The following is a 26,900-nucleotide window of genomic DNA, read 5'->3' as shown; positions in this document are numbered from 1 at the left end:
CCCGCGCTCCCTGCGTGGCTGCCCCGGGAGCGGCGCCGGGAGCGGGGTCGGGGGCGCGTCCTGCGGGGCGGCGGCGCGGGCAGTGCGGATAGTGCGCTGTGAGGGGAAAGGGCAGCAGCATGTCGGCGGCGGGCGGTGGTCCCTGCGGTCCGGGCGCGGCCGGCCCGGCCTCGGCGGGCGGCGGCGTGTCCATGTTCCGCTGGCTGGAGGTGCTGGAGAAGGAGTTCGACAAGGCGTTTGTGGACGTGGACCTGCTGCTGGGCGAGATCGACCCCGACCAGGCCGACATCACGTACGAGGGGCGGCAGAAGATGACGAGCCTGAGCTCGTGCTTCGCCCAGCTCTGCCACAAGGCTCAGACCGTGTCCCAGATCAACCACAAGCTGGAGGTGAGGGGGCTGCCGGGCCGGGCCGGGCCGGGCGCGCATCCCCGGACGTGCCGCGGCGGCCGGGCCCTGCCCGGGGGGCAGCGGGAGCTCCCCCGGGTTTCTTCCTGCTCCTTCCCTGCCCGAAGCTGCTGAGGAAGGTTCGCCAGGCCCCGCGTTTTAGGATTCGGGCCTGGCCGCGGCCATCCTCCCTCTGGGTTTGATAATTCCGGCTCCCGACATGGAGCGGTGCGTGCCTGAGGAGTTCTGTGTGATGTTGAAAACGGGAATCTTTGGCAAAAGATGCGGCTGGCTGGTCTCTGCAGTGAGTCAGGACGAGAGCACAGAGTCTTAAGCTGCGCCAGGGGAGGATTAGGTTGGACATTAGGAAGAAGTTCTTCACAGAAAGGCTGGTTGGACATTGAAATGGGCTCTCGAGGGTGGTGATGGAGTCACCGTCCCTGGAGGTGTTTAAGGAGAGTCTTAGTGTGGTTACCAAGGTGGTGATTGCTCACAGGTTGGGCTTGATGATCCCAGAGTTCTTTTCCAGCCTGATTTATTCCTAGATTCTGTGAATTTGGAAAAGCTTGTAAAGAAGGGTCAAAGGCACGACTGAGGTGCTTAAAGCTTAGAGTCAGTAGTCAAAATGAGGACATTGTTCCTCCTTACAAGTAAAGGAAACAGAAAAGTGGATTTGGGATGGCCTTTGACAGATCCTCTTGTTCCTTCACACTTCAAAGCAGATCAAATAGCTCTCTGCTAAGCCTAGTAACTGAAAATAATAGCAGGGGTTGCACATTCTGTGAGGAGAATAATAACTAGCCTTCCTGTTGGAAGGTTTTCTTCATGCCTCATACAGTTTCAGTCAGGCTGGGAGAAAATAAGCCAGAGCCAAGGTATCTGGTCCTGATGCTGCTGGGAGGCAGGGCTGCAGGTCCTTTCACCTGTGAAAGAACTGGAATGCTCTGGGAGGAGATTCTGGAGAACTTCATGGTCATGTTATATCTGTCCAACCTGAGTGTCTTTGGTATTATTTGTGGTGTCCTCAGCAGGTGTGAATGTGATCTGCCCTCTTGTCTTTTAATTACAATTAGAGGGCTTTTGATGTTTCTTCCTCAGTGACCTTTTCCCTGGACTAAAGCCTTCCATTTTCTTCATTCTCTTTCAGGGCATACTTTTTAGACTTCTATTGCTTGTTCTTTTAACTTGTAAGGGTATAGCAGTAAGAGGGGAAATTCTGAGACACCGTGAAAATATGGGCTTTGTTAGAGCTTCAATAGACAGAATTCCCTTCTTTCAGTCTTTTGTATTACACTTATTATAATAAAAGAATCTTAGAGTCTTCAAGCAGTAACCTGCTCTTGTGGAGGTGTGTCTTTCAGTAGGAAGTAAGTTGATTTTCTTTGGTTTTAATCAGGTTTCTTCCTGGTACGAAGACATTGTAATGCTCAAGAACTTTACAGAGGAGCAGGATTTTTCAGAGTAGAACAAAGATCTCGTTAAACTAGGATTTTTTTTCATCTCATTCTTTATTTCGCCACAAACTTGTAGTGATGTTTATGTTGATATACTGTCTTACATGTTTCAGTATTGGGGTGAGATACATATATATGTTTACACACACATATACAGTACCAACCTATAAAGTGGGCTTCATGAAGTATAAGTGTAGTAAAATGAGATTTGTGAGTTTATGGTAGACAATCAGAGTTTATTGCATATTGCACAGGCATGGGGGTTTGTTGTGTGCAGGCCTGTAAACCACATGAGTTTTCTTTATTTTAAGAGAGTGGATTTCTTTGAAAGGTTGTTTCAAGCTTAAATATTTTGAAAGGAAATGATACAGCTCAGATCCTGAAGGGTTTTTTGTATCGAATTAAAATCATCAGGAGCACCTAAAGAACTGAAGATCTATGCCTGAAATCTCGTAAGAGTTGGAGAGCAATGGAGCCCAGTTAGCAGTCGTTAATAATTAGCATTATTTTTGTGTATGCTTGAGGTAATTGTTTGATAAAAATGGTACTGATAATCTAGAGTGAGTGCTTTGGCAGTGAATAAAAAGTGTTACTTTGTAAAGTATTTTTATTACTGTGAGTAGTATTAGGCCTCACACATGCAGAGGAGTTTTTATCTTTCAAATAGACCTTTAGAAGACTTTAGTATTGCCTTGAAGGTTGTTGATTTTAGGACCTCATGTTTATTGGACTCATAAACATGAAATGAAAGCTGCCATTTAAAATCTCCAAAAGATGGAGCTGCTCTGTTGAAAATGAGTGTGTTGTCTTCTTACGTGCACAGATTTCTAGTCAGAAGCCCCAGTGACCAATATGAGGAGTACAGGTATGTATTTTGAAAGAAATCACTAACATCAGTCTGGCATTTAGGATGTGATTGGTGGTTTTACTTCATTTTTATAATGTGAGTTACTGTACTTCATGTAACTTCTAAGGTGGCAAGCATTTCTTAATAACTCACCATTGTAACTTCATACTGTTTGTACATTTTGATACAAAGCTTTTGTTGCAGTCACAAAAATGTCCTCTGTAATAGTTTAGTTAGGTACACTTATTAAGCCAATAAATTAGATCCATGTTGAGAAATACTAAAATACTACAAATAAATCCTTTATTTGGATTAAAATAACACTTGGGCTGAATCTAAGTTTGTCTAAGTTTACTCCTGCAGCTGCATTTGACTGGACTTGTCTTACTGAATAAATGATATTATTTCATAAAGGAAAACAACAAAAAGTTATGAATATCATTCTGTTGTTTGTGGATACCATTTCCTTGATCAAAATTGTTGAGTCTTATAACATTGCAGGCAAGAATAAAGAAATGCATGCAGTTCAGACTTTGGTTTATCCACTTTAGCAGCTTAATACGCATTCTCTGACTGGTACAATCACTTTTAAGAGACACAGCTTGAGGTCTGCTGGATAGATGATCCTGCTGTAGGGCTTGCCAAAAAAAATGTTGCCATCTTGCTGTATATCTACTGCTAGAGAGAGGACTCTAGGTAAAATATTATATGAAGGATGTTTCTGGATAATGAAAGAAGTGTTCCAGGAAGACAGTAGTTTCCCAAGAGGCAGCTATATGTTGGCAGTTCTGGGCCGGGTTATTTTTAGAAGGAGCCTGAAGGTATTTCAGATGCACAGGGGATGTATGCAAATAAATTTAATTGTGCTTAGGATGGTGAAAATTTATAAGTCTACTACTGTGCTAATAATATTTTCAGTCTTAAATTAAAGTAATGGTATGTTGGGGGGAGGATTTGTTTTCATAAATTTGCTGCTGGTCACAGTAGGACAGAGTTGAATTAAGTAGCTTGTCAAAGAGGAGGAAAAAAAAGGTGTTTGGAAATACAAGCCACTGTCTTTTCTAAGATCAGCCTCATTTAATTGTGAACAAATGGAGAAGTGTATCTTGTTAGTAGGATAGCAAGGATCTGGGTCTTTTAGAACTGGTGACAGACATTTTGAAGGATATTTTTTTGTGATTCTCTGTTGGAAAGCCATATAAATCAGCAAATGCATGCTGGTGGTCAGTATGTGAGATTTTAGAAAATGTTTAACTGAAGCAGTTCATAGGGTTTTTTTCCTGTTTAACTGTCATTTGACTATGGCATTGTCTAAATGTCCATTTCAAAAAATAAAAGTTCTGTGTATCTGCACTTTTATAGGAATAAAAGAAGTAGGTCAATGTGCCAGTGAAAACTGAGCTCGACTTTAACTCTGGCACTTCAACTGCCAATCTGATTCTGCAATTTTAAATGAACAAGCTAGAAAGGAATGTTTGGTGGAGCACACCCTGTATCTTGGCAGATGTATTAGGCCTGTGTATATGCTAAAGCTGAGGAAACCATGTATGTCTAAGAAGTTAAATGTAGTTTAATGTCCGTGATTAAGTTGGATCAGCATGTTTAGAGGAACATGGTTCTATAAGCGGAATTCTTCTGTGAGTGACTTGTAACCTATTCAGTTAAAGCACATCTGGAATGATGTGAGTAATGTGAAGATGCATATGTAAAAAACCCCAACTGCAAACTGGAAAAGCTAAATGTAGGTGGCTTTATGTGTATGGTGACTTTCCATAAGCATGCAAGTCCATCTTGGGGGACACACTGCAGAGGTACAGTCTTGCTCTGTTGTTTGGCACTACTTTAGTCAACGTAGGACCATACACCTTCTTAGGAAGGTTTGTCTGGATTTTTTTTTTGCCTCTCTCCTTTATTCTGTGGTTGAGAAATGCACTTGTTGAAGACCAAGATATTTTTTGTCCATATGAGGTATGTATATACATACATATAGAATATTTGCAGTAGCTTATTTACTTTTTTCAAATGTCATTAATATTTCCTGTAGTTATTTTATTAATTGGACTTTTAATACTTTTTCTCTTTTGGATTAGAAATTTGTTGGTACTAGATAGAGTATGTTTTTTTTTTTAAATATCAGTGGAGTGAGATTTGGTCCAGCTAATTTGATATCCTAAAATCTGAGCATTTTTCACATATTCAGGAAATATAGATTACAAGCATTTTCCCAGTCAGCTTATGTACTCAGTTGTCATTGGTGTGATATATAGAACTTCTCTCAGAATCATTATGCCCTGTCTAATTACATTTATGCCTATACTTAATTAATATTTTCCTGTTTCAGAAGCCTATATACTTCTGTACAAATTTAACTCGCCTAATTAATTTTCAGTCTGTATGTGGTAAGGTGTTTTCCTTTTCTGTCTCATTTGTTGGGAATTACCAAAAAGAAAGTAAGAAGAGACCAGTGTATTAGTTTATATTTCTTAAATTTTTTACTGATTTAATTTGCGTAGGTAGTATGGGTTTCAAAATAATGACAACACTAAAACTATCAATACAACTTCTAAGAACTGATTTGTGTCTTCCTCATAAGTGACAAGAAGCATGAGCAGCCTGACAAAAATAGTCATTGTGAAGCAGTCAGAAATTCGTCCCTGTCAGCAAAGTGATTTTTAAAAAAAAGTGATTTGTTCTTCTGTAAGTAGGTGTAAACAGAATAAAACAGTCAAGTGCATAATAAAACAGTAGCAAGAAACAGTAGCCAGTATTTTAATAATAGAGGTGAAAAAGATCAGTCATGTAGGTAAAATGTAGGTGGATGTATCCATTTATATGAATGGAAACCAGATTTTTAAGATGCTTTATTTAAGAAGGGGTATTATTATTTGTCCTTTAATTGTTGGGAGGAAAAGTGTACAGATAATTACATGTCAAGAATGGTCTTCTGCAGAGAAGGCAGAAAAGTAGGAGTCTTGCTTTACATCATTTTAATTTGGTGACCCTGAATGTTTTGTCAGGACTACAGTAGAATCTGAGAAATGCAGCATCTCATTTGTCTTATGTCCTTTATCTTCTGTATGGGACATAATAAAAGTGGATTAAATTAATTTATGATTCATTTGTGTCTTCAGTATCGTACACTGCATTTTTACCAAGACTACTTACATAGTTGCACTACTATTGATTACCATTATTTATTTAGGGAGTCATTAGTCATAAATTGTGTTGTTCAAGTTCTTATTAGCCACATGATAAAGACTGTTTTATTAAATTTAGCATTAGCTAAAAATTGAAGTCACAAAGGTTCTTTTTGGGGTACAATAATAATGAAGTAAAGGCTTTTAATATAATCTAATAATCTGTCAGTACAGCCTTTTCCAATAATATCTTGAAACATTTTCATCTTTGGCCGTGGTGAAATTGGGGGAGGGTTGTCATAAAAAATGTGGTTTCCAAGTGTATCATCTATTCAGAAACTCATTTTGTGCAGTGCTGTCACATTGTTTAGCTTTGCAGGGAGCAGCATGAGATTAAACAGGCTCTGCTCTGTTCCATGGCTTCTCATTCAAAGCAGTCCATTAAACTTAATGGGGTTGTGTGACAAATTGCAGCAAATGCTGCTCAGTAGGCAGGAAGAATTGAATAGTCAAGACTGAGGAAGAGTAGAGTGTTCTTGTCTTTTGGAGAGCTGTAGGCAAAGTGGTGAAGTGATACTGGTCAGATTATGGAGACAATCCTTTCCTCAAGGAATTAGAGAAATGTGATAATTAAGAGCTCTGGCTACTTCACATCAAGGGGCTGATGCAAGGGGACCCCATGAAAACGTGGCAGTATGTGGGCTGTGCAGGCCAGGCTCTGTCCTTGTTGCTTATCTGGTGTCTGAGTGTGTATCTGCAGGCTGTAGGAGCTGCAGCTGTCATGTTCTGAAAAACTTTTGTGTCCTGCACTTGTGTAATGTTATGGGAACACTAAGGAATAATGATTTCATTGTTTGTAAAGCATAATTATAAGTTTTTTATTTTCTACCTGCGTTTGCCTTTAAATGACGTTTCTGTCTTTAAAAAAAATGCCTCCAGAATGAAATGATAAGCAAATATGCTAGCGTCATATCTTGATATTTGTACTGCTTTTTTGTGCATGTGCTGGTACAGGAGCCACAGAGTAACTGGAGCATTGTAGTGCGCTCTGTTGTGTTTCTTGATCCTGGGTCCTGCAGCCTTTAAATCAGAAGATTAATAGTCCTGATCAGGAGTGAAATGTTGAAATACATAAATGCATATGTTGGTGAACTTGATGGAGTCTAGTCTAAATTACATAAGGACATGCTGCTGAGGAAATAAAGCACCTCATAAACTTGATTTGGCTGTGAATTTTGGTTTGATCCCAAAGCAAGATACATAAGGACCTGTCCTTCAAAATTAGCTATTAAATATATATATCTGTACACCAGAGGTGTTTTATTAGTGACAGAATCAATGGAGCTTGGTAATATAGTGATTTGTTGGGAATGGAAGTGTTGAGCACTTTTCCAAGTCACTAAGACCTTCTGATTCAAGCAGTTCCTGTTCTCTTGCATGATATAGGAGTTTCCACATCGCAGCATCCTTTCCTTTGCCTTTTCATCCCTACAGTTTTTGGTTAGTTGGCTGGACACGAGACAGCAGCTCAGTCTTTAGCTCAGAACTGCACGTGTGCTGCCTATACACTAGGCTGTCGGCTTCGGTCTCTGTGAGGATTAAACAAATAAATTAGCTAAAGATTTGACTCTTCCCACTTCTCCCTCTGAAAGGGCACTAATCTGTCACTCTTTCCTACTAGCAGCTGTTTAGTGTAAACGTTGTTTGCTGCAGGAACTTTAATCATACACACCTTTACCACTTTAATAGATTCATTTGTATTTTGAAAATTAATTCTGTTCAAGTCAACAGGGAAGAAGGATGAAATAGGGAGAAATGTGTACATACAGATAAAAAGATGGCTCTAGATGGCCTTATTTAGGTAACTAAAAAATTCTGAATGAACTTTTAGCTTCTGGCAATCAGAGGTTATATGGTGGGAAAAAAAATCTTTAGAAACTAGGCAGTTTTCAGTTTTTATGAGTTTAGAAGGCTTGGCATAAGAATGAATAAGGTGTATGCTAAAGGCCTGAAATTAAACAAAAACTAAAGGTATTTGATGAGTTCTTGCCTTATGACTTCTAGTCACTTGAGGCTGCTAATGGATCCTTTTGTATGTGTCTAGCTTCCCTTTGCTGAAAAATCTGTGAGTTTTCTATTATGTTTGAATTATGTCTAGACTTTTTTTTTTTTTTTTGAGCTAGAAATTCCTATATCAAGAAGTGCATTCATTATACTTTGAGTTGATTGAGGTCTTGGTCTCATTTTTATTTGCTGTGGTGAATAATGCTGCTGTCTTGCCCTAGTAGTATGCAGGCTGTGACCCAGCTTCCCCATTCAGCTTGGCTTCACTTTGGGCAATGTGTAAGTCATAGATATCTTTTGTATCTATTTGCTCAAATGCAACTCTTGTCCATATTGCAGAAGTTACTGCAATGATAGCTCAGAAAATGAAGAAGCTTTTCCCAAAGCCAAACCCATTGTTGTTACTTTGTCTAATGATGCCATCTCTCAGTTTGCCCCTCACCGCCCTGCAGCTGCTTTCCCTATCAGTGGCAGAGGTTGTTTCCTGTAGGTATGCATACCATAGTATGTAACCATAAGTTACCTTCATCCCACTTTGTGAAGTTTTCTCAGTTTCTGTGTGTTTCCCCTCATGCTTTAGATCTTCAGGGGTTGCAATATTGCCATCTTCTAGTGCCTCATTCAAGCAGTGATGCTTCTGAGCAGTCATATGTAACTTGTGGTTTTAGCATCTGGCTGCTTCCTGTTGTGCACTTCTGTACAAAAATACCCAGCTGTATTTGTACTTCTCTGTTACATTTATTCATCCCTTCCTTGGTGTCTTTACATTGTAAGCTGCCCAGGGCAAGATCTATGTTCTTGTTTTTTACAGTGTATAAACTTAGAGTATGTCTCTGAGATCTAATAGAATTAAATTATTTTTGGTTAGTTATTCTAAGTATTCTGTTAGAATAACTAATGGTCACTTTTCTGTGAAAAATGTACCAATGAGAGTTCAGACCATCATATGAAAAATATTATATAAATTGATTGTAAGAGAGTTAAATACTAATATTTTGTTCTAAGATTCCTGATGCAAAACACTAGTTAAGACTTCAGGAACTCCATGACTATAAATGCAATTAACCCTAGCATTTAAGATGACATTTATTTTATTGCCAGCTTAAAATACATACTGAGTGTAAGATAATGTAACAAACTAATTTTTTTTTTATAATTTGTAACTGCTTGAACCAGAAATAAGAACTGTGGATTAAAAATAGGGCAATGTATGGGCTCTTTTGTCTAGAGATTTTTTATTCTTTTAAAATTTTTGACATGTTCTGTGGAAGAAATATTAATTGCTTAATGCCATGATTTCTTTTATCTCCTATGTGAATAAAAAGAGTAGTTTATAAATTCTTGAGTTATTTCAGTTGAAATTGGCATTTAATTTTCATAGCTGTAAGACCTTTGAGAAATACAAACCACCTGATAAATGACAAAGTATGTCCCAACATTGCTTAAATGTTTTGTTAGCCTTTAAAAACTATTTTTCTGGTATCATCTGGATGTTAGATTGTGTGGAAGATTAATGTTGAATTTTGCTATTTGATGAATTTGGCCAAGATCTCTAGTTTATTTGAATTGTAGACTTCTATTTAGAATTTAGAAATAGCCTGTGGTGATAATCTGAAGCAGTAGTTTCATGTCCTATCTGCTTGATTCGTGTAGGTGTAGGTTTTCATGATTAAATCCTACTTCCATGACCACAGTCTGGTGGTGCTGTTTGCTGTGCATTGACTGGAGCAGAGGCACACAGGAGAGAAGCTGAGGTGTAACCTTGCAGTGTGGTGCTTGCTGATGAGTGGTAATTGCTGATCTGCACAGTTGTGTTCTGCCCAGAAGGGTTCCTTTTTGGGCTGAATCAGCAAGTTACAGTTAAGAGGAGGTTATGCAAGTCAACACGTTAGCTTCTCTTCAACCTCTGCCCCTCACTGTTCCCCGTTCAAAGTTTCTGTTCTGTTTTTGTTTGGTGGCTCTTTCTGCACTCACCTAACCATGAAGCTCAATGGTCTCCTGTGGCTGGATATTTGTAACTTCTGCCCGCAGCTGACTTCTCTGCAAATTCTAGGGTAGTTGCAGGTGACCACCAGAATACATGGCCATCTCTCTCTGACAGTCTTGTTGGACAGTGCATCCAGATTAAAGGATTAGTACATTTGCTTGTGCAGCATTAGTTTATCCTTGTGTTTATCCTATTATGTTTATAGAAATATAATATTATCTGGCACCATCTTTTTCTGCAGTGCCCTTGCCTCATGCAGTGAATGGTGCTCTGGGAAGGAATGGCTTTACTGATAGTCCTTGTTTGTGCTCATGATTTCATCTGCTATCTCTGCCCCATCCCTGGCTTTTACTGAGTAGCTTCCAAAATTGAAGATAGAGAGGTTGAATTTCCAACAGTCTTTTCATATGTTTTCTTTATAACTAATTGGGGAATTTGGTGCTAGTAAGAGCAATATCAAGGAAAATTAAGTGAGCTGGCTGAGCTGAGAATGGCAGGACTTCTGTGAAGTAATGTAAAGGTTTGTCAACCTTCATAGGAGTAAATCACAGGATGTGAGAGTAGCTTGTTGTGTTTGCATTTTGGTGTGACTCCTGTGCCTGCATCGGTTCCTGGGGATAGATTTATGACTTTTCATAATGTGTAAACAGGTTAATTCCATTATATATGCTCTTATCATTACTCATTTTGCTGGTTTTTTTTTTTATTTTGTGCTCTTTATTCAATCCTTACAGTAACTGGAGGGAAGGGACAAGAAAGATGGGAAAGGGACTTTTTACAAGAGCATGTAGTGACAAAGCAAGGGGGAGGTTTCAAACTGAGAGTACATTTAGATTAGATAATAGGAAAAAATTCTGTATTGTGAGGGTGGTGATGCACTGGAACAGGTTGTCTGGAGTGCCCCATTCCTGGAAGTGTTCAAGGCCAGGTTGGATGGAGCTTTGAGCAACCTGGTCTAGTGCAAGGTGTCCCTGTCCATAGCAGGGGGGTTGGAACCAAGTCTTTAAGGTCCCTCTCAACCCAGGCCATTCTGTGATTAAAACAGCAGGATATGAATTTGAATGTCAGGTTGTATGCAGAGTACTGCTTTTAATTTTTAGTACATGTTTGACAGTCTTTTTTGATACGTTTGGGGCTTCATTCACCCAACAAAGCTGGTAGCCATCATTCTTGCTGCTTCGTTATTTGCACAGGGAAATAAATTTGGGGTTTTTTTCCCACCAGAACTCCAATTGCCATTACTTATTAGGTGAGGCTGGAAAATATTAAATTGGTCTAATTTAGCTGTTCTGCCACTTTGCCATTCTGCAGGTCTTTTGAATTAGAGTAGATAAATTCAGCATGTCAGCTGTTAGAAAGGAGTAGGTCAGTAGTGGTCTTATTTTTTATTTTTTTAAATAGGCTTAATATATGCAGTATGTAATAATAACAAAATATTGTTATTATGTGAAATTGTGACTGGGTCCAACTGTGCCTTCATTATTAAGGTCTTTGTTATCTGCTCTGTACTGTATCATCAGCTTTTATGCTGCTGATATTTTCATTTGCTGTGTTAGTTCAGGTGTGTGTCTGCTTTTGTTAGAAGGTGGGTAAACCACAGCAGAGACTTTAACTGTGGCTGGTCACTGGGGACAGCAATGCAGCTTTGTAAGTAACTCATTTCTCTGAAATTATTTGGCTTTGTAGTGTTTTAAATATCATCTTACTGTAAAAGGCAATTTCTGCTTTAGAGTTCTTGCAAGGGTTTGCAACTTTTTGAAGTTTTTTTTTTATTTTTTTGCTATTCTGGCAGTTGGAAGGTGAAAATGCATGCAGCTCCATTTTTTTTTTTTTTGGCAAAAACTAAGTGCTGGCCTGATCTGCTGAGGCTCTGCCTCAAGGGAGGTTGTTCTGTTGTGTTCAGTTCCAGAGATGTGGGACTAAAGAGCATAGCCAAGAGGCAGGAGGGGAGATTGTTCTTGGCAGCCACATGCTGGAGGTTGGCTTGATCCGTTTCATCAATTGCACCCTGGGTGCTCTGAATCACCTCTGGAAGTGCCTGCTGGTGTCTGAATTACTCTGGAAGCTTGAGGAGGCTCTCCATCTAAACTGTGTACCTGAAGTTAGACACAGTAAATCCTCCCCTTTGATTTGATTTGATAGTCAAATCCTTTCTGCTTTTTTTTCATTAACAGAGACAGACGTTTTATACAAGTTGCCTTGCAACTTGAGTTTCAATGTAAATTTGAATGTTAGTATAATGTTGTTAAAATGCCTAAAATACCCTGGTTTAATAATGAGAGGGCATTTTTTAAGAATTAGTCACTTTTTCATTTTGGTCTTTAGTTCCAAATCTTTTGGATGCAAAAATGTACTCTAGGAATTTACCTAAAAATCCCCTGAAATCATACTCCGTGGTTTTTTTTTTTTTTTTTGGCAAATAGTAGCTTTAAAGCTTATCTAAATGTAGCTTATCTTACAAAATGTTACTTGAACTTAGATAATAAGTAACTTTGTAAACATGTTAATGTTTGTTCTTTCATTACAGATTTCTGCTTTGTAAATAAACCTTACATGAAAACTGTTTTTAAAATGTTTCAAAACCACTTTTTTCAAGAGTTAATAACTATTTCTTGTTTTCTGCATATGCATTTTAGGGGCATTTCATGACTTCTGGTTTATCCAACTAATTTGCTATTTCAGTTAAACTCTGAAATATTTTCAGTTGAAAATAGACCAGCTGTAAGTAGGATTATTTGACTTCAGCATTGGATAAATAATTGTCATTTTACTTTGAGCAATTTTTTTTCAGTAAGATTTGATCATTTTACAATTTAAAATTCTGTTTACATTGCTATGGGTGTAAATCCTACATAGGTTTAATGCTGTTGCCTTGGTTTGGAGTGAACACCAGCATCACATGCATTTGTCTGCATGAGGAAAGCTCAGCTGTTTTTACTCTTGGATATATGGTCATTTGATGCTGGTCTGTGGCTGCATGAATTTTGTGGCAAGCTGGGGAGAAAGTTCTGCAAATGATCCAGTGTTAAAGCTGGGCTACTGGGAATGTGTGACAGCAGGTATTCTTAACCTGTATTCCACCAGGTGCAGCATCCCTGTACCAGCAAGTGCTGTTATGTGTCACAGTTCTGGTGACCCCATTTAATCCTTGCTCTCATTACTATGATGGATTGTATCTCCACAGGCACAGCTGGTTGATCTGAAGTCTGAGCTGACAGAAACACAGGCAGAGAAAGCAGTATTGGAAAAGGAAGTGCACGATCAGCTTTTGCAGCTCCACGCTGTTCAGCTTCAGCTACATGCCAAGACCGGTCAGAATGTTGACTCTGGGGCTATTAAGGCAAAACTGGTGAGTACGGCAGCTTGAATGTGGGATTATGTTACTCTTCTTCCTCTCCTGGCTGAAGTTCTTCCTTGGAAGGTGTGAATAAGCTGATTACAAATTCTCATGTTAAAAATATTAACTTTTTTGCTTTTAAGTAACATTTGTAGTTGGTTGTTAGCAACCATTAAAAATAAGATTAATAATATCAGGATAAAGAGTAAGGATTTAAGAAGTTTTTTTTTTTTAAATAATCAATTTTTAGTGGTTTCTGAAAGTAAAAAAAAATAAAATGTTTTTGTGATTTATTAAGCAAAAGATAACAGAAGAAGGTTTTGATAGAAGCACTCAGTAGACTGCATGTTTTTTTTAAAACTCAGACCTTTACAAAGCCCACCAAAAGATAACAGCAATTAATCTGTGCAGTTAGTTGGCATTGACTGATAGCCCAAGTATAGACTGCCTTGTTACTAGCCACTCCACAAATTCAGGCTCTAATACTAAGATTTGGTAAATTAAAAAATACAGGAGAGTAGTATTGTATACATGTGGTTTCTAACTGTTGGTGTGAATCCAAGTCTGTGTTTGGTTGCAAATACCTACTCCCAACATACTTGGAATATTAGATTAGTCTCTTTTGCTATTTTGTCCCGTTAATTAATGTACAATAAAACACAGTAGTAGACTATAAGTTTTAAAGGATGCCTAGGCTAATCACTGAACAACAGGAGTAACCCAAATTCTTTGTGTTTCAGATTCAAAAGCTGTAATTGATTAGAGCTGTCTTCATAGGGCTACATAGTTGTATATGCAGTATAAGAGCAACATTTTCTGGATTGTCCACACATAATTTCTTCTCTACTAAATTATGGCTACAGTATGGTGAAGTTTATTTAGAGCTGTAAATAATTCTTGTTGCTTTTAAACAAGCATTAGTTAAATATCACCAGCATTTTGTAAGTGTTAGACTGCAGGTTTACATGTAGAAATTTTTTTAAGTTAACACATCACTGTGAGTGGTTTTGGTCCCCAGATTTTCGTAGTTTGACTTAGCTTCTGACTCACACACAGACTAGTACTTTTAAGCATTTTGTTTCTTGTTACCTTATAATAAATGATTTCTAAAGATACATTAAATTTCCATGCTATTGACAGCAGTCTTCTTCCCACAGGTGACAATAAAAGCATTTTACATACATTGGTTCAGTTTTATCTGTGTTGAAATTGAACTTTATTAACAGCTTAGACTGATATTATCTGTTTAATTTCCTTTAGTTTTTCTTTTTTATAAATACGAGGACTAGTGCTTTGAGTTTATTTTACTTTGCCTTTAGGGAATTCATAGTTTTAATGGACAGAAGCCCAACTTTAAACTCTTCTAGATAAAGAAAGCCATGAAAGTTTGCAAAGCTAGAACAAGCGAAACTGAGGCTGTTTAAATGACAATAAAATGGGACCTCTGATGTTTGGGTAAATGAAACTGTTGTGCTGACCTTCTGCCAATCAGAAGGTCTCTGAGGGCACAGAAGAACTGTGTCAACAGAATGTGCAATGGGGAAATAAAGCTCAATTAATTGACTTCCTGCTTTCTTGAGGGATACTACTCTTTATTTTGTATGTAGACTCTTTAGACTCTTAGCATAAATGTATACCCTGTAATCTGTAGAACTGTACACAGTGGTGAACTAGGATATTTTAAAATGTTTAGATTGCTAAGCAATTGATAATTGTGTAGTTTAGGCCAAGTCCATTTTTAGGAGTGGGGAATCTTCTTAGTGCAATCATAATAACTCTTTGTGAGAGTATGAAGTTGCCTGGTTGAATTTTTTTTGTGTAGTTTTTTACTTGATGCCTTTTCTGATACTTCTGCCTGTCCTTTATGTCCTTCTTCTAACTTCTATTATGTTGTTCTTTCTGAAAGGAAAAAAATCTATTACCTGTATAATGTTATATTACAGACTGGATTTTCTGTGATTCTTTTATGTATATTGCATTATTTTGCTATTTATAGAGATTCTTGGTATTTTAGGAAGTATTATTTTCAGTACTACACTAAAGTTAAGTTTTTAGTAAGATTTTTAATAAATTTCACTACAAAATTCCAAAATAGTTGCTAAGTAGCAGTGTGTTTGTTCTTTGTGCCATCTGATGAAATATGCAGTCTGCTGGTAAAGTCCTTTTGGGCTAAGTAATTTATGTTGTTGCATTTTCTTGAAGTTCCTATTGCCTGTTTCTCTAATTATGGAACTCTTTTCTTCTGTCTTAAGTCTGTCCTATCTGTGGATGAAATGGTAAGTATGCTGATTGCCATTTTTTTTTAATGTTTAAGCAGTGCTTTTGTTTTGTGCAACAACTTATATATATGTTGGCCTCAGAAACTGGCAAAACAGATCTGGCTTGTTCCTTCATCTCAACAGTTGGAAAGATACTGTGTAAAGAATTTCCTTTGCATTTTAATTTTTCTTTTCTAGATGTGGTGCCCTCTTTCCTAATTCCGTATGTATTCTGTTTATTATTGCTACAGATAGTTTGGGGTGATATCTGGCAACTTGACATTCTGAAAGATTGTTCTGGCAGTCTCTCAAATACTGTTAAGGTTATACAATTGCTAAAGCATAAACACTGTACGCATCTATGAATGTAATATGAAGTATTCTGCATGTTGTATTTTAAAAAATCATGTCAACTTCTCCTTTTTTCCCCTTATTTTTGTCATGGGCATGATTTAATATGGTTTACTGACTGATTTAACAGCCAAAAGCATATGAACTCAATTACACAGATATAAATAAAAAGTGAAGCAAAATTGACTTTTATCTTTTCACAGTGATAGACTTGAAAGGTTTTTAAACAGCTTTTCTACTTTTATTGTGTTACATGCTTTGTTATCATTACTCAGTATTTGGTTTTTTGAAAAGCCACAGAATAGCTGGTAACTGTAAGCTTTAGTCTTCAACCTTGCTGTAACTTTTTTTTTTAATATTACCAACAGAAAATACATTTTCTGTTTTCACAACCCATGCCATACTATGAACACTAGAAAGCATGAAACTGTTCTGTAACTTAACTTTCTTGATTTCTTTAAACATTTTTGAGACTTTCATCAAATCTTTTGCCAGTCATTCAAAACAGGACGTGCTCTCTCAGGACATCTTCAGAAATTCTGTATTGCAAATCTTTTAATATTTTTTTTATTTATTTCATGTGGTGATCAGTTGGAGACAGTCCATAGAAGATTGGTTTCTGGGTGTAATTTTCACCTGTGTCATAAAAGAGTAGTCATAATAATGGAGAAAATAGGAAGAGAACACTTCTATTATGGGATTGCATTTCCCTTGTATTTTTGTATTTTAGGTGTAACATTTAAAATGCATGAATAAAAGTGATTCTGTGTAGAAGTGTAACATTTGGCTTCCTGTTTAATTTAAATGACAAACCAAATTCAGAGAAAATCAATGGAAAATCTGAGTCTGCATGAGGGTGTTTAAGCTGGCTATTTTATATAAATACTGTAAAAATGTGCTGCTTGAAATTCGCTGGTGTAATCAAGAATCTTTGGTCACTTCAGCAATTCACTTTTCTGAGGGAGGTTGCAATACGCCTATCTTAATACCTATCTTGTATTTTTGTATTTGTCAAATAATAGGTGTTCTAAAAGTGGACAAACAGGGAGCCTATACTACTATTTAGATCACCTTAATGCAATATTGACAGGAACAACAGGAACAGAGCTAACAGGAACACTGTATTTGTATATGGACTTTGTAGCTACTGTAAAACAGATGTTAAGTCTGAACTGTGACCCTTCTTTCTCCTCAAGTGCGTGGCAGAGACAGCACAGCATGGTGGCACTCTTGAATTCTTGTAAAGAAAATAGCCCAAGACCAACATAATAGTTAAAAGGACTGGTATAATCTTAGAAACTCCTGTTTTGAAATGTAGGTTAGTCACAATTCCTGGCTTAGGTGTGATCCTGCAGTTCAGAAAGAGATTTGCTGCAGAGTCATTCGCACAGGACAACCCCAGCCCAAAGGCCAGAGACCAGAAGTGCCTTTGTGTGGCATGTTTTCTAACATGCCTATGGAGCCAAACTTGATCTGAAGATGGGGCATCATGGGAATTGCAGGAAGTGAAATGCCAGTGATTTCAAGCTATCTTTGAGCTGCTCCTCCTGAGCACTGTGCTGGGTAGTTCGTGACCAACACGTACATATGTGTGTACTCTGTTCTTCTAAACTGATAAAAGTATTTAACAGATGAGGGAGACAGTAGAGTCTATCAAATTCAGAGGTGACTTTCTGGCAAAGTCAGTAAATGCTTCCATATATCTGTTGTGAAAATAATTCCATTTGGAAGGACCAATTTTGTGTAGTTTCTCAAATGTGGTGATATCGACCATATTAATGGTTTTATGTCCAGTCTTGGAATAGTGAATAGCATATGCACGATTTGATAACAGATTTGTCTTGCCAGTTCTGTAAAATTTTATATCTGTCCTGTTGCTTCTTTAGTAGCACTACCTGGTTTTATTTTTTTAACAATGTAATTGGTACAGGCACAGAGAACGGGGTTTTTTGGGTATTCCAGGTGCCTTTAGAAATGCATTATGGTGAACTTAGTTTTTATTGCTGTTTCAGTTGGCAGCTGGTTTTGAAAGGAAACAGTAGTAGGCCCTGTATCTTTACTATTTTCCTGGTTTGTGGTGGGGATTTTCTCCTGCTTTGTAAAAGGTGTGCAGAGCAAGATATAAAAGACACAAGTTATCAAGCACACTCTCCTTAAAGTAGATTTTGTAGTTTAGCAATCTAATTCCTTTTGCACCAGTATGCTGGGTATTAGAAAAGGTAATGACTATGCAATTTGTGTACATTTGGGATGGAGCAGTGTGGGACTAATTTATATTTCCATAATTCGTTTTTCAGGGGGTGAAGCACAGGGCGATAGCTTGCTTAAAGTGTGGTTTTAATGTGTGTTTTGTTTTTGTTTTGTTTGGTTGTTGTTTGGGGTTTTTTTAACAGAGCTATTTTGCACTAATTTTCTTCTGGTTTTGTCAGGGTGGGCATCTTCATGTGTAGAATCCTTGGCTTTATTTATGTGGTCTTCAGACTCTTATCTGGAAATGTCTCTGGCTGGACATTTCTTGGTTGTTTGCATGAAAATAATTGTCGTTTTAAGGACATGCAGACTTACGTTTCCATGTCATCATCATCCTAAGAATCGTTAAAGAATTTAGTTAAATTGAAATATTTAGTAGCTTCATGGTTACTCTTTAATTTTGAAAATAGTATTGCTTAACTTTCCATCTCCTGTTTGCAAGACAAGAAAATGTAAGGATGATATTCAGGCTATTTAAATTTCTGCCACCTTTGTGTAGGATAGTATGCAAACCACTAGCTGTAGTGCCAGAGTCCCTGCTTTGTTTTTTGTTTAATTTCTTTTACTGCGTGCATGTCTTGTACACAGGAAAATAATTTCAGATTGTGTGTGTAGAAACAGTAAGTGTTCTTTTATTATTAACTTGGATAAAAGCTTTTTAATATTCTTTTCTTTGTTTTTGGTTGGGTTTTTTTTTTTTGTCATTGTGAAGGAGAGAGAACTTGAAGCTAACAAGAAGGAAAAAGTCAAAGAAGCTCAACTGGAAGCTGAGGTGAAGTTGCTGAGGAAGGAGAATGAAGCCCTCCGTAGACACATAGCTGTGCTTCAGGCTGAGGTTTATGGAGCAAGATTGGCAGCCAAGTATTTAGATAAGGAACTAGCTGGAAGGTATGTGAAGTCAATCCATGTCCCCTAGCATAACATGTTTGTTGTTGTTGTTTCCTTCCTTTGCATCCCCAGAGGCAGGTTCAAGGGTAAGACTAAGGAGGAAAAGCCTCATGTTTCCAGTTAATTAACAAAAGGAAGAGCAAAAATCCCCAGGGTTCTTGCGCCGGTTGTTGCGTGATCACGTGCTGTAGGCGGATGAGGTGTATGAGTCCTACTGTGCATTGCTTTTCCTGTTGTAATGCAACATTGTTGTACTCTCTTTGTCACTGTGTAGAGTCCAGCAGATTCAGTTGCTGGGCCGGGATATGAAAGGACCTGCTCACGACAAGCTGTGGAACCAGCTGGAAGCAGAAATACACCTTCACCGCCACAAAACTGTCATTAGAGCTTGTCGAGGTCGGAACGATCTCAAACGACCAATGCAAGCCCCACCAGGACATGTAAGTTGAAAAGATCAGCCATTCCTCCATGATTTCCAGATATGAATTACCTCTTCATCTTTGTGATTGTTTTCACTTCAGTGTTGAGTTTTTTTCAAATGTCACTTGTAAATGTGTTGTCCTTTTGTATGTTGGAGGAAAGGACAGTTCCGTGTTGAACATCCCTCTAAATGACCATGGAAGATGATACAATTCCTTTGATTTACCAGGGAGCACTCAGTCCTTTTGAAAACTGAGCCTCTGATATAAATATATATATTTATGTGTATAAATACAACTTTAAAGCAGAATTTTGTAACCTAGGTTTCAAAATACGGATCTAACTTTTTTACAAAAACCAAGAATAAAATTTTTAGCATTAGATTAAACTGAAATGTATTTTAATTTCTTTTCTTAAAAGGCCAGATAAATTGACACTCTGTAAAAAAATCATTTGTGGTTTTTTGGGTTTTTTTTCTTCTTAAATGTTCTTTTAAAAATAAAACCTTTAAACAGCATTTCACTATGGGTATCTTTGGTAAAACTCATCCAACATGGCGCATGTCCTGTCAATCACCCCAGTGTTCAGTACAGAAAACCAGACATTTTCAGCAAAGTGCTTTGCTTTGAGCTATTCTAAATACCTTAGCTGGTCAGATGGGTCTTACTGCTTATGTTGCTAATTGCATATAAAACATTGATGGACACATGTATTTGTGATTTTAAAGGTATGCATAATGGCATCAGTGACTTAACAAAAGGAAAAAACAAATCTTGGTTTATTTAGTCTCTCTTTTAGATTTGTGTTCAATGGCTTTTGGTGTGGTTTATTTTTATTACAGTAAAAATAAACTCGAGCAAGCAATCTCTTCCTTGGGAGTATATTACATCATCTTCTCTGATTTGGTTACTTTTAAGATGAGTTTACATCATATAGCATTTCAGCAGTGATCAGCACTCCTTCATGTGGTCTCTTAGTGTTTTTAATATGTGGTTGATTTCCTTCTTTTGAAGTTAAGTTCTGTGTTGTGCACTAATCAGCAGTGAAGTAATCTGAATAATTATTCTCATCAGGGGTGCATAATGAAGAATCTTTTCTGATACCACTCTCTTTTTGTAAAGGGGCACTGTAAGTTTGTCCTGCTTGGAGCTAGTTTAAAACTCTTGCTCATAACACTGCCTGTATATAATTACAAAAACCCAAAATGCTGAAATGCATCAGTTTTTGGTTCACACATTTATGTTTGTGCTATGTTTGTTTTTTATCAAACCAGGATCCTGATGCCTTAAAGAAGAGTCAAGGTGTTGGTCCAATCAGAAAAGTTTTGCTAGTTAAAGAAGACCATGAAGGACTAGGAATTTCAATCACAGTAAATATTTGCATTTATTTTCTATGACATAGAAGCAGCAATTCAAGTTTGTATTCCTACTTCTGTAAGATGCATGGATCAGTAAATGTGTGGTTAGAACAAATGAAAAAAGCATACACAAACCCATAACTATGGTCACTATGGTCACAGAACTTCAAGACCCATTTTGATAGATTAGGAAATAGATAATTGCTACTTTATGTTAAACTTAGGATTTTTATTTATGTGTAGGGTATAGACACTTAAGCAGATTAGCCAAGGGTAATTCCAGGTGTAAATATTTAGAAGAGCAGAGACAATCAGAGACCTGACTTCCAAGGCTTAGCTGTTGTGATTATAACTTTTTAAAAAATATCTGTATTGGCATCTCCCACCTAACAAAAGCGGTGTAAACTTTTTACAACAAATTTGGAAAATTTTGACTATTAGATTTTTATTCAAAATACGAATACTGTTTCTTGCAAGTCAATATGGTGCCTGGTTTTTTTAGTGAGGTTTTCTGCTTTTCATGAGTTTGTATATGATTTTATAGTTTTATTAGTATTCAGAATTGTGTGCTTTGACTTTGAGTACGTATTCAAAATTTTCCATTCTTCTGTGGGGAGAAGAATTAAGGGAGGCAGCTCACGCATTCTTAGACATTCTTTGTTTGAAGAATGATTTCTAATTTTCTAAAATAGAAGTTGAAATAAGCACTTTAGGAGCTACTATCAGAATGTCAATTTTATGTTAAAAGGCATCTCAGTTAATTAAAATTTGGTCTTTTTTTTAAATAGGGTGGGAAGGAGCATGGTGTTCCAATACTGATCTCTGAAATCCATCCTGGGCAGCCTGCCGATCGATGTGGAGGACTGCATGTTGGTGATGCTATTCTGGCAGTAAATGGAGTTAATCTAAGAGATGCCAAGCATAAAGAAGCTGTAACTATTCTTTCCCAACAGGTCAGTTTGAACCTGTTATCCATAGGCACATTTAGATGCTTCCTGTGTTCTGCCTTTTGAATAACCTTGAATTTTAATGTTTCCTCTTAAGTACAGTGTAATGCTAAGCTACAGTGATTCTTGAGGCTCTATCACCTTACACTTAATCCTCTTATGTTTTGTAATTTAAGGAGAGAAATGCTGGGTCAGAAGTTGTTCAGTTAAACATGTATTGGCTAATCATTATTCAGTAAGGCTGATGAAAATCAATTTATTACATTTCCCCACAAGAATAAATACTTATTGACATATGCTTTATTCTTATGACTGAACAGCTCCAGCCAAACAATGTTTCTCATATCCTTTGTGGTCCAGAATCTTCTGCCTGATTTGCATCCCATTTTCCGACAATTAACACGTGTGCCTAATTTATCAGAAAACTTCCTCTTTAAAAATCACTGTTTGAAATGTACTGGCATATAAGAAATTTGGGTAGTTTTGGTAAAGCTTAGCTATAGAGCTGTTCTAATTTAGTCAGTATAAACTTAACTCAGATACCTATCCAAAATATTCAACACAGTTGAATCAGTGTCAACTGAATTGAATTTACAGAAATATGTTTACAACAGTAAAATGTATTTTTTTTAGTAACCTACCTCATCTTGGTAATCCTGCTGGGTAGCTCTGCAGTAGTCAGTAATTTTGTATTTTTGGCTACATTTTAGAGAGGTGAAATCGAATTTGAAGTAGTGTATGTTGCTCCAGAAGTTGATTCGGATGATGAAAATGTAGAATATGAGGATGAGAGTGGACACCGTTACCGTTTGTATCTTGATGAATTGGAAGGAGGTGCAAATTCAAGTTCTAATAGGAAAGATGAAAATGTGGATGTCAAACCCTCACAAGGTAAACCTTCTAAAATGTGTTGCATGCAGTTTAATTCTGAAGTCTCAATATGCAAACCAATTTCTGGAAAATACTTTTTTTATGTACATTGTGAAATTAATCTGCTGTCAATTCAATTAACCTACTAATAGATTGTCAGTTCGTCTGGTTGGTCCCTCACTGTTTGGCCTGGTTTACTTAGATACAACTGAATTAACTGAATTAACTTATGAACTTTTTTCTTGGTCATCTTTTCCCAAAGGCTGAAATTCAACTTTATTCTTATCTTTTCCTACTTCTGACTAGGAGTCGTTAATTCCCCTTAACACTTCATGCTGGTGACTTCTTCAGATACATTTTTTAAATTAGAAAAGCAAAGAAACAGTTCCTATTTTCCTGCCATGCTCTGTTCTGCTAAAAACCTATCAGCTTTAATTTTAGTAGTCATTTCAGGAAACATTGCAGCTTTTGAAACAAGGATCACTGATCTGTCCTTCCCAAGATTGCTTCTTTCCTTAAATAAATTTTCTTTTTAACTTGCAGTGTTTGATAAGAAGCCAAGTATTGATGGACATGAAAATGGAGACCTGGGGAATTCAGTTGAAGCTTCTTTAGAAGACACTGCACCCAAGTTAGCCCGTTCTGCTGAGTCATTATCCTAAAAACTATCCAAAAAAAAGCAAAACCTGGACTGATCCCATCTTTGGGAGCAATTGATAATCAATATTGACTGCTTAAAGTTGCATATACTAGTATAGGTTGTAAAAGGATGATTAAATGTCAAAAGGAACTGTATTACTGTTGCCTGGAAAAAAGGCAGTTACCTCAGGGCTTCATTGTGAGCAATTCTAAATGTGGAAAACTGTCTTTTGCGTGACATACAGTAGTTATCGAACACCCAGCATGTGAAATGAATTTCTTTTAATAATAAAAGAGTAGTCCCACCAAAGAGTGGGATTTTTAAAGTGGATAACCTCAGTACGTTCCACTTTTAATCTCATTGATGTCCCTAAGGAAGCAGAATAATGAGTGACAGGCCTAATTTTGACCCTCTGATGTTTTAAAGGGACAGCTGATGTTCAGTTTGGTGTGAAACATTCTTTAACCCTAGACAGATGGGGGGGACACTTGTTCCATTGCATCCATGTGTTTTGTATTTAGGATTGTTGAAGTGTAACTTTAAAAAACACTTTTTTTTTTCTCAGACTAGTAAAGGTGAAAGCTTGTATTTGAGCAAAGACTATCAAAACCCATGTAAGCAGTGGAGTGCTTGCTAATCATGATTGTTCAACCCATGGTAATTTTATGAGTGAGATTTTTGCATTTGTTGTTTTTATTTAAATTCACCGCCATTTGTTCCGTTTGAAACCTGCTCCAAAAGTAGTTAAACAGAGTAGTATGGGGTTTTAAAAGTGAAATTAGTTGAAAATTTACTCACAATTAATGTGAGCCCTTTGGTATTTTTTTCTGAGCATCATCAATTTAGCATTTGTTTTTGAATGGATATGGTTATTGCTAATACAGAGTTGTTTGAATTGGTCATCGTTAGCTTGACCTTATGAAATGATGAGTGCTTTTGATGGGTACTGAACATACTCATTTCACATTCAAATAATCCTTAAGGAAGTAGAAGTTGAGTGCACAGTACTTTACAGGAGGTTCTCAGAGTCATACGGTGCCTGGCCCTATCTGTGTTATGTTATGGCCGTCCTATTAACCTATAATTGTCTTACTGTTGAAGCAAAATGTTACTCCCTTTGTGAGAGCAGTGTATCTTAAAATAGTTTTTTATTGGTGTGCATCTAAAGGCCCCTGGCGTGTCTGCAGGTGGCGAGGTTGAGGGTGGTGTCTCGAGCAGTTTCTCATGCTCGTTTGTAGCTCTTGCTGAAGTGCAGCACACTCCACAGACAAGCTCTACATTTTCTTCACACTTAGTATTTCAGCATGCAGTGCCATCTTTCCTGTTCACTGCTCTGCAGGCTGTTGAACTGTAACATAAAATGGTTTTGTACATTGAAAGTGGAACTAATGTGAAAAGATATCTTTGCAAGTGTTAACTGTGTAGGATATAAATACATAAGAAAAAACCTCAAAGGCCTTTAGAGTAACATCAATTAATCTTATGTTCTAAGTTGTGATGTAGAACACAGTTACCTTGTCTCTTCTAGGAGCACTATATATATTTATATGTTTATAGAAAATGCCTAAAAATGTATATACTTTATTCAAAGATTTTGCTATTTATAAATCCCTTAACTTCGCTATTTACACGGTCATTTTGTGTGTGTGTGTGCGTGTGCGTGAGCTTCACTTACTCAGTGGAGTAACATTATTTGGTTCATTTTTTATACTAGTGTTTGTCGTACAGCATACTGTTGAAGGTTTTTTAAATAGTCAAGGCTGTACAGTTTTCACCGAACAGAAACTAGTATTTAAAAATAAAGCTGTGTGAAGAAGAAACAGGTCCTCAGGCATGTTTCTTTTTCTGAAGCTTCAAAAACTTAAGGACACATTGGCTGTGTGTTAGCAGATGAATCCACTGCCAGAACGTTTGCATCCAGATTTGTGTTTTTCCCACAGCTACTCAAGCAGAGTGCACTCTGAAATTGTCTGTGGCCTGGAACACACAATGTCCTCTCTGTCAGGAAGAGACAGTTGTGGTCATCTTGTCTTTGAAAATCATTGCTGTGGAATCTTCCTGCAGTTCTTAGAAATTAGACTTGTCCAACTACTCTTGTAACTTTTTAAAAAGACATTCAATTTTCCTGTACAGTTTCCCTTTATTTGAGGGAAAGATGAAATTTTTAATTTATTTTTTCTTCCTTACTTCATGGTGCACTGTATTTTCTGTTCAATGCATTTGATCAGTTTTAGCCTGAAGTGGAAGAATGTTCCTAGAGTTACTTTCCTAACGTTCCTCATCTGCCAGTTTCACGTGATGCTGTGCTCTCTTCTTCATCTGCTAGACCTTTTCTCTGCTCTTCTTTATTTTTATCTCTATATGAGACCAACAGAAGGAACAATTGCTGAGGAAAATGACTGGGAGTAGACATATCAGGTAACAGTAAATTATCACCAGATTTCCTTCCCAGCAGTTTTTATAATCTTTGTTCAGGAAGCTGTGGATGGGAGGATTTCACTCAGACACTACAGTCTGTCTCCACTTATGCTGTACTTGTTACCACCTGATTTAACATACTGGTTTATTTGCAATTGTACTGAAATGCTTAGAGATTAATATTTAAACTGAGAAAAGTTTTGCAAGTTGAGATTTCCAGATTCAATGGACAAATGTGTATTCTCCCCTTTGTCGGTAACTGGAAGACTCAGTCCTGTTGATTCCCAGAGGCTTAATGAGTTAGACTTGGAAGAATTTCTGAGGAAAGTCAGTGTTCAGACTTAATTTTTATTTTTTAAAGTGTAAAACAGTTTACTTGCGTGTGTATATATATTTTTACTTAAAAAAATAAAACAATATTCTAAAGATAATTTTTCAATTTTTTTGGTATATAATTCCTTTCCTATTAAAATCTTCAATTGTAAGACAATTGTATTTTAAGCTAAAGGTGGACAGTGTTTGTTGGCATCTGGGACCAATGTTAATTAAAAGCATGTAAGATAAGGAAAGTGCTTTACGGCAATAAATTTAACTCTGATCAAAGGCTGTATGTAGTATTTCCTTTGTAGAAGTGTATTCTTGGCAGTCAGGAAGGTTTGTATCCATCTCAATATATGTTAATCCACAGTTGTATCAAAAAAAATACAGCTATTTATTGTATTTGTTCAAACGTAATTACATTATGGGTTACTCTCATTTCTGTAGCAGATAGAACATTTTGCAAAACATGTATACACCTAGCTGAGCTGAAAATAATATATTTTTATTAGACTGTAAATAAATATACTCTTCTGCATTGCAGTAATTTCTGCACCTAATTCAGAGTTGTATTTCATTTTCTTCTCTTTTTGTACATAAAAAAGACCCAACCATGTCTGTGTTTTTTGTCTGTTAAGCGTGTAGTCCACACCTGGCCAAAAAGCTAATATGGGGGAAACCAGAACAGCATAATGTAAAGTTTGACTCTAATCTAGTCTTGGCTGGCAATAATTAAGAGCAAAAGACATTGTTTTGAAAGACAGTTACAGTACATGTCCGAGATTTCATTGAGATGCATTTTCTGCTGAATCTTTTTCAGTTAAAAGACAACAAATATTTGCAGTATAATGCATATGACTGTATAATAATACCAAAACTGACTGAAGCCTGTATAATAATACCATAAATATTTTGACTGTATAATAATACCATAAATATTCTGAAGCCCTTGACCAGGAAGAGCTATAAAG

The 26,900-nt window shown here is 37.0% G+C and overlaps 1 protein-coding gene across 2 annotated transcripts; it reads left to right on the top strand.

Moving 5' to 3' along the window:
* The first annotated feature begins 6 nt into the window (after nt 1-6).
* On the top strand, nt 7-26,214 carry GOPC (golgi associated PDZ and coiled-coil motif containing). Of its 2 annotated transcripts, XM_041423744.1 has the most exons (9): nt 7-389; nt 13,060-13,224; nt 15,465-15,488; nt 18,784-18,959; nt 19,234-19,399; nt 20,653-20,748; nt 21,525-21,689; nt 22,394-22,574; nt 23,097-26,214. In XM_041423744.1, exons 1-9 carry the CDS (start codon nt 120-122, stop codon nt 23,213-23,215), a joined length of 1,362 nt encoding a protein of 453 aa, XP_041279678.1. In that variant the 5' UTR covers nt 7-119; the 3' UTR covers nt 23,216-26,214. The 2 variants fall into 2 exon arrangements, with proteins under 2 accessions (XP_041279678.1, XP_041279679.1); XM_041423745.1 differs by lacking the exon at nt 15,465-15,488.
* Nucleotides 26,215-26,900: the final 686 nt, after the last annotated feature.

The sequence above is a fragment of the Onychostruthus taczanowskii genome, unplaced genomic scaffold, assembly GCF_017590055.1.
Source record: "Onychostruthus taczanowskii isolate IOZ18803 unplaced genomic scaffold, ASM1759005v1 scaffold8, whole genome shotgun sequence".
Lineage (NCBI taxonomy): Eukaryota > Metazoa > Chordata > Aves > Passeriformes > Passeridae > Onychostruthus > Onychostruthus taczanowskii.
The sequence above is the reverse complement of the archived record's forward strand: the minus strand, read 5'-3'. Positions and strand labels throughout refer to the sequence as shown.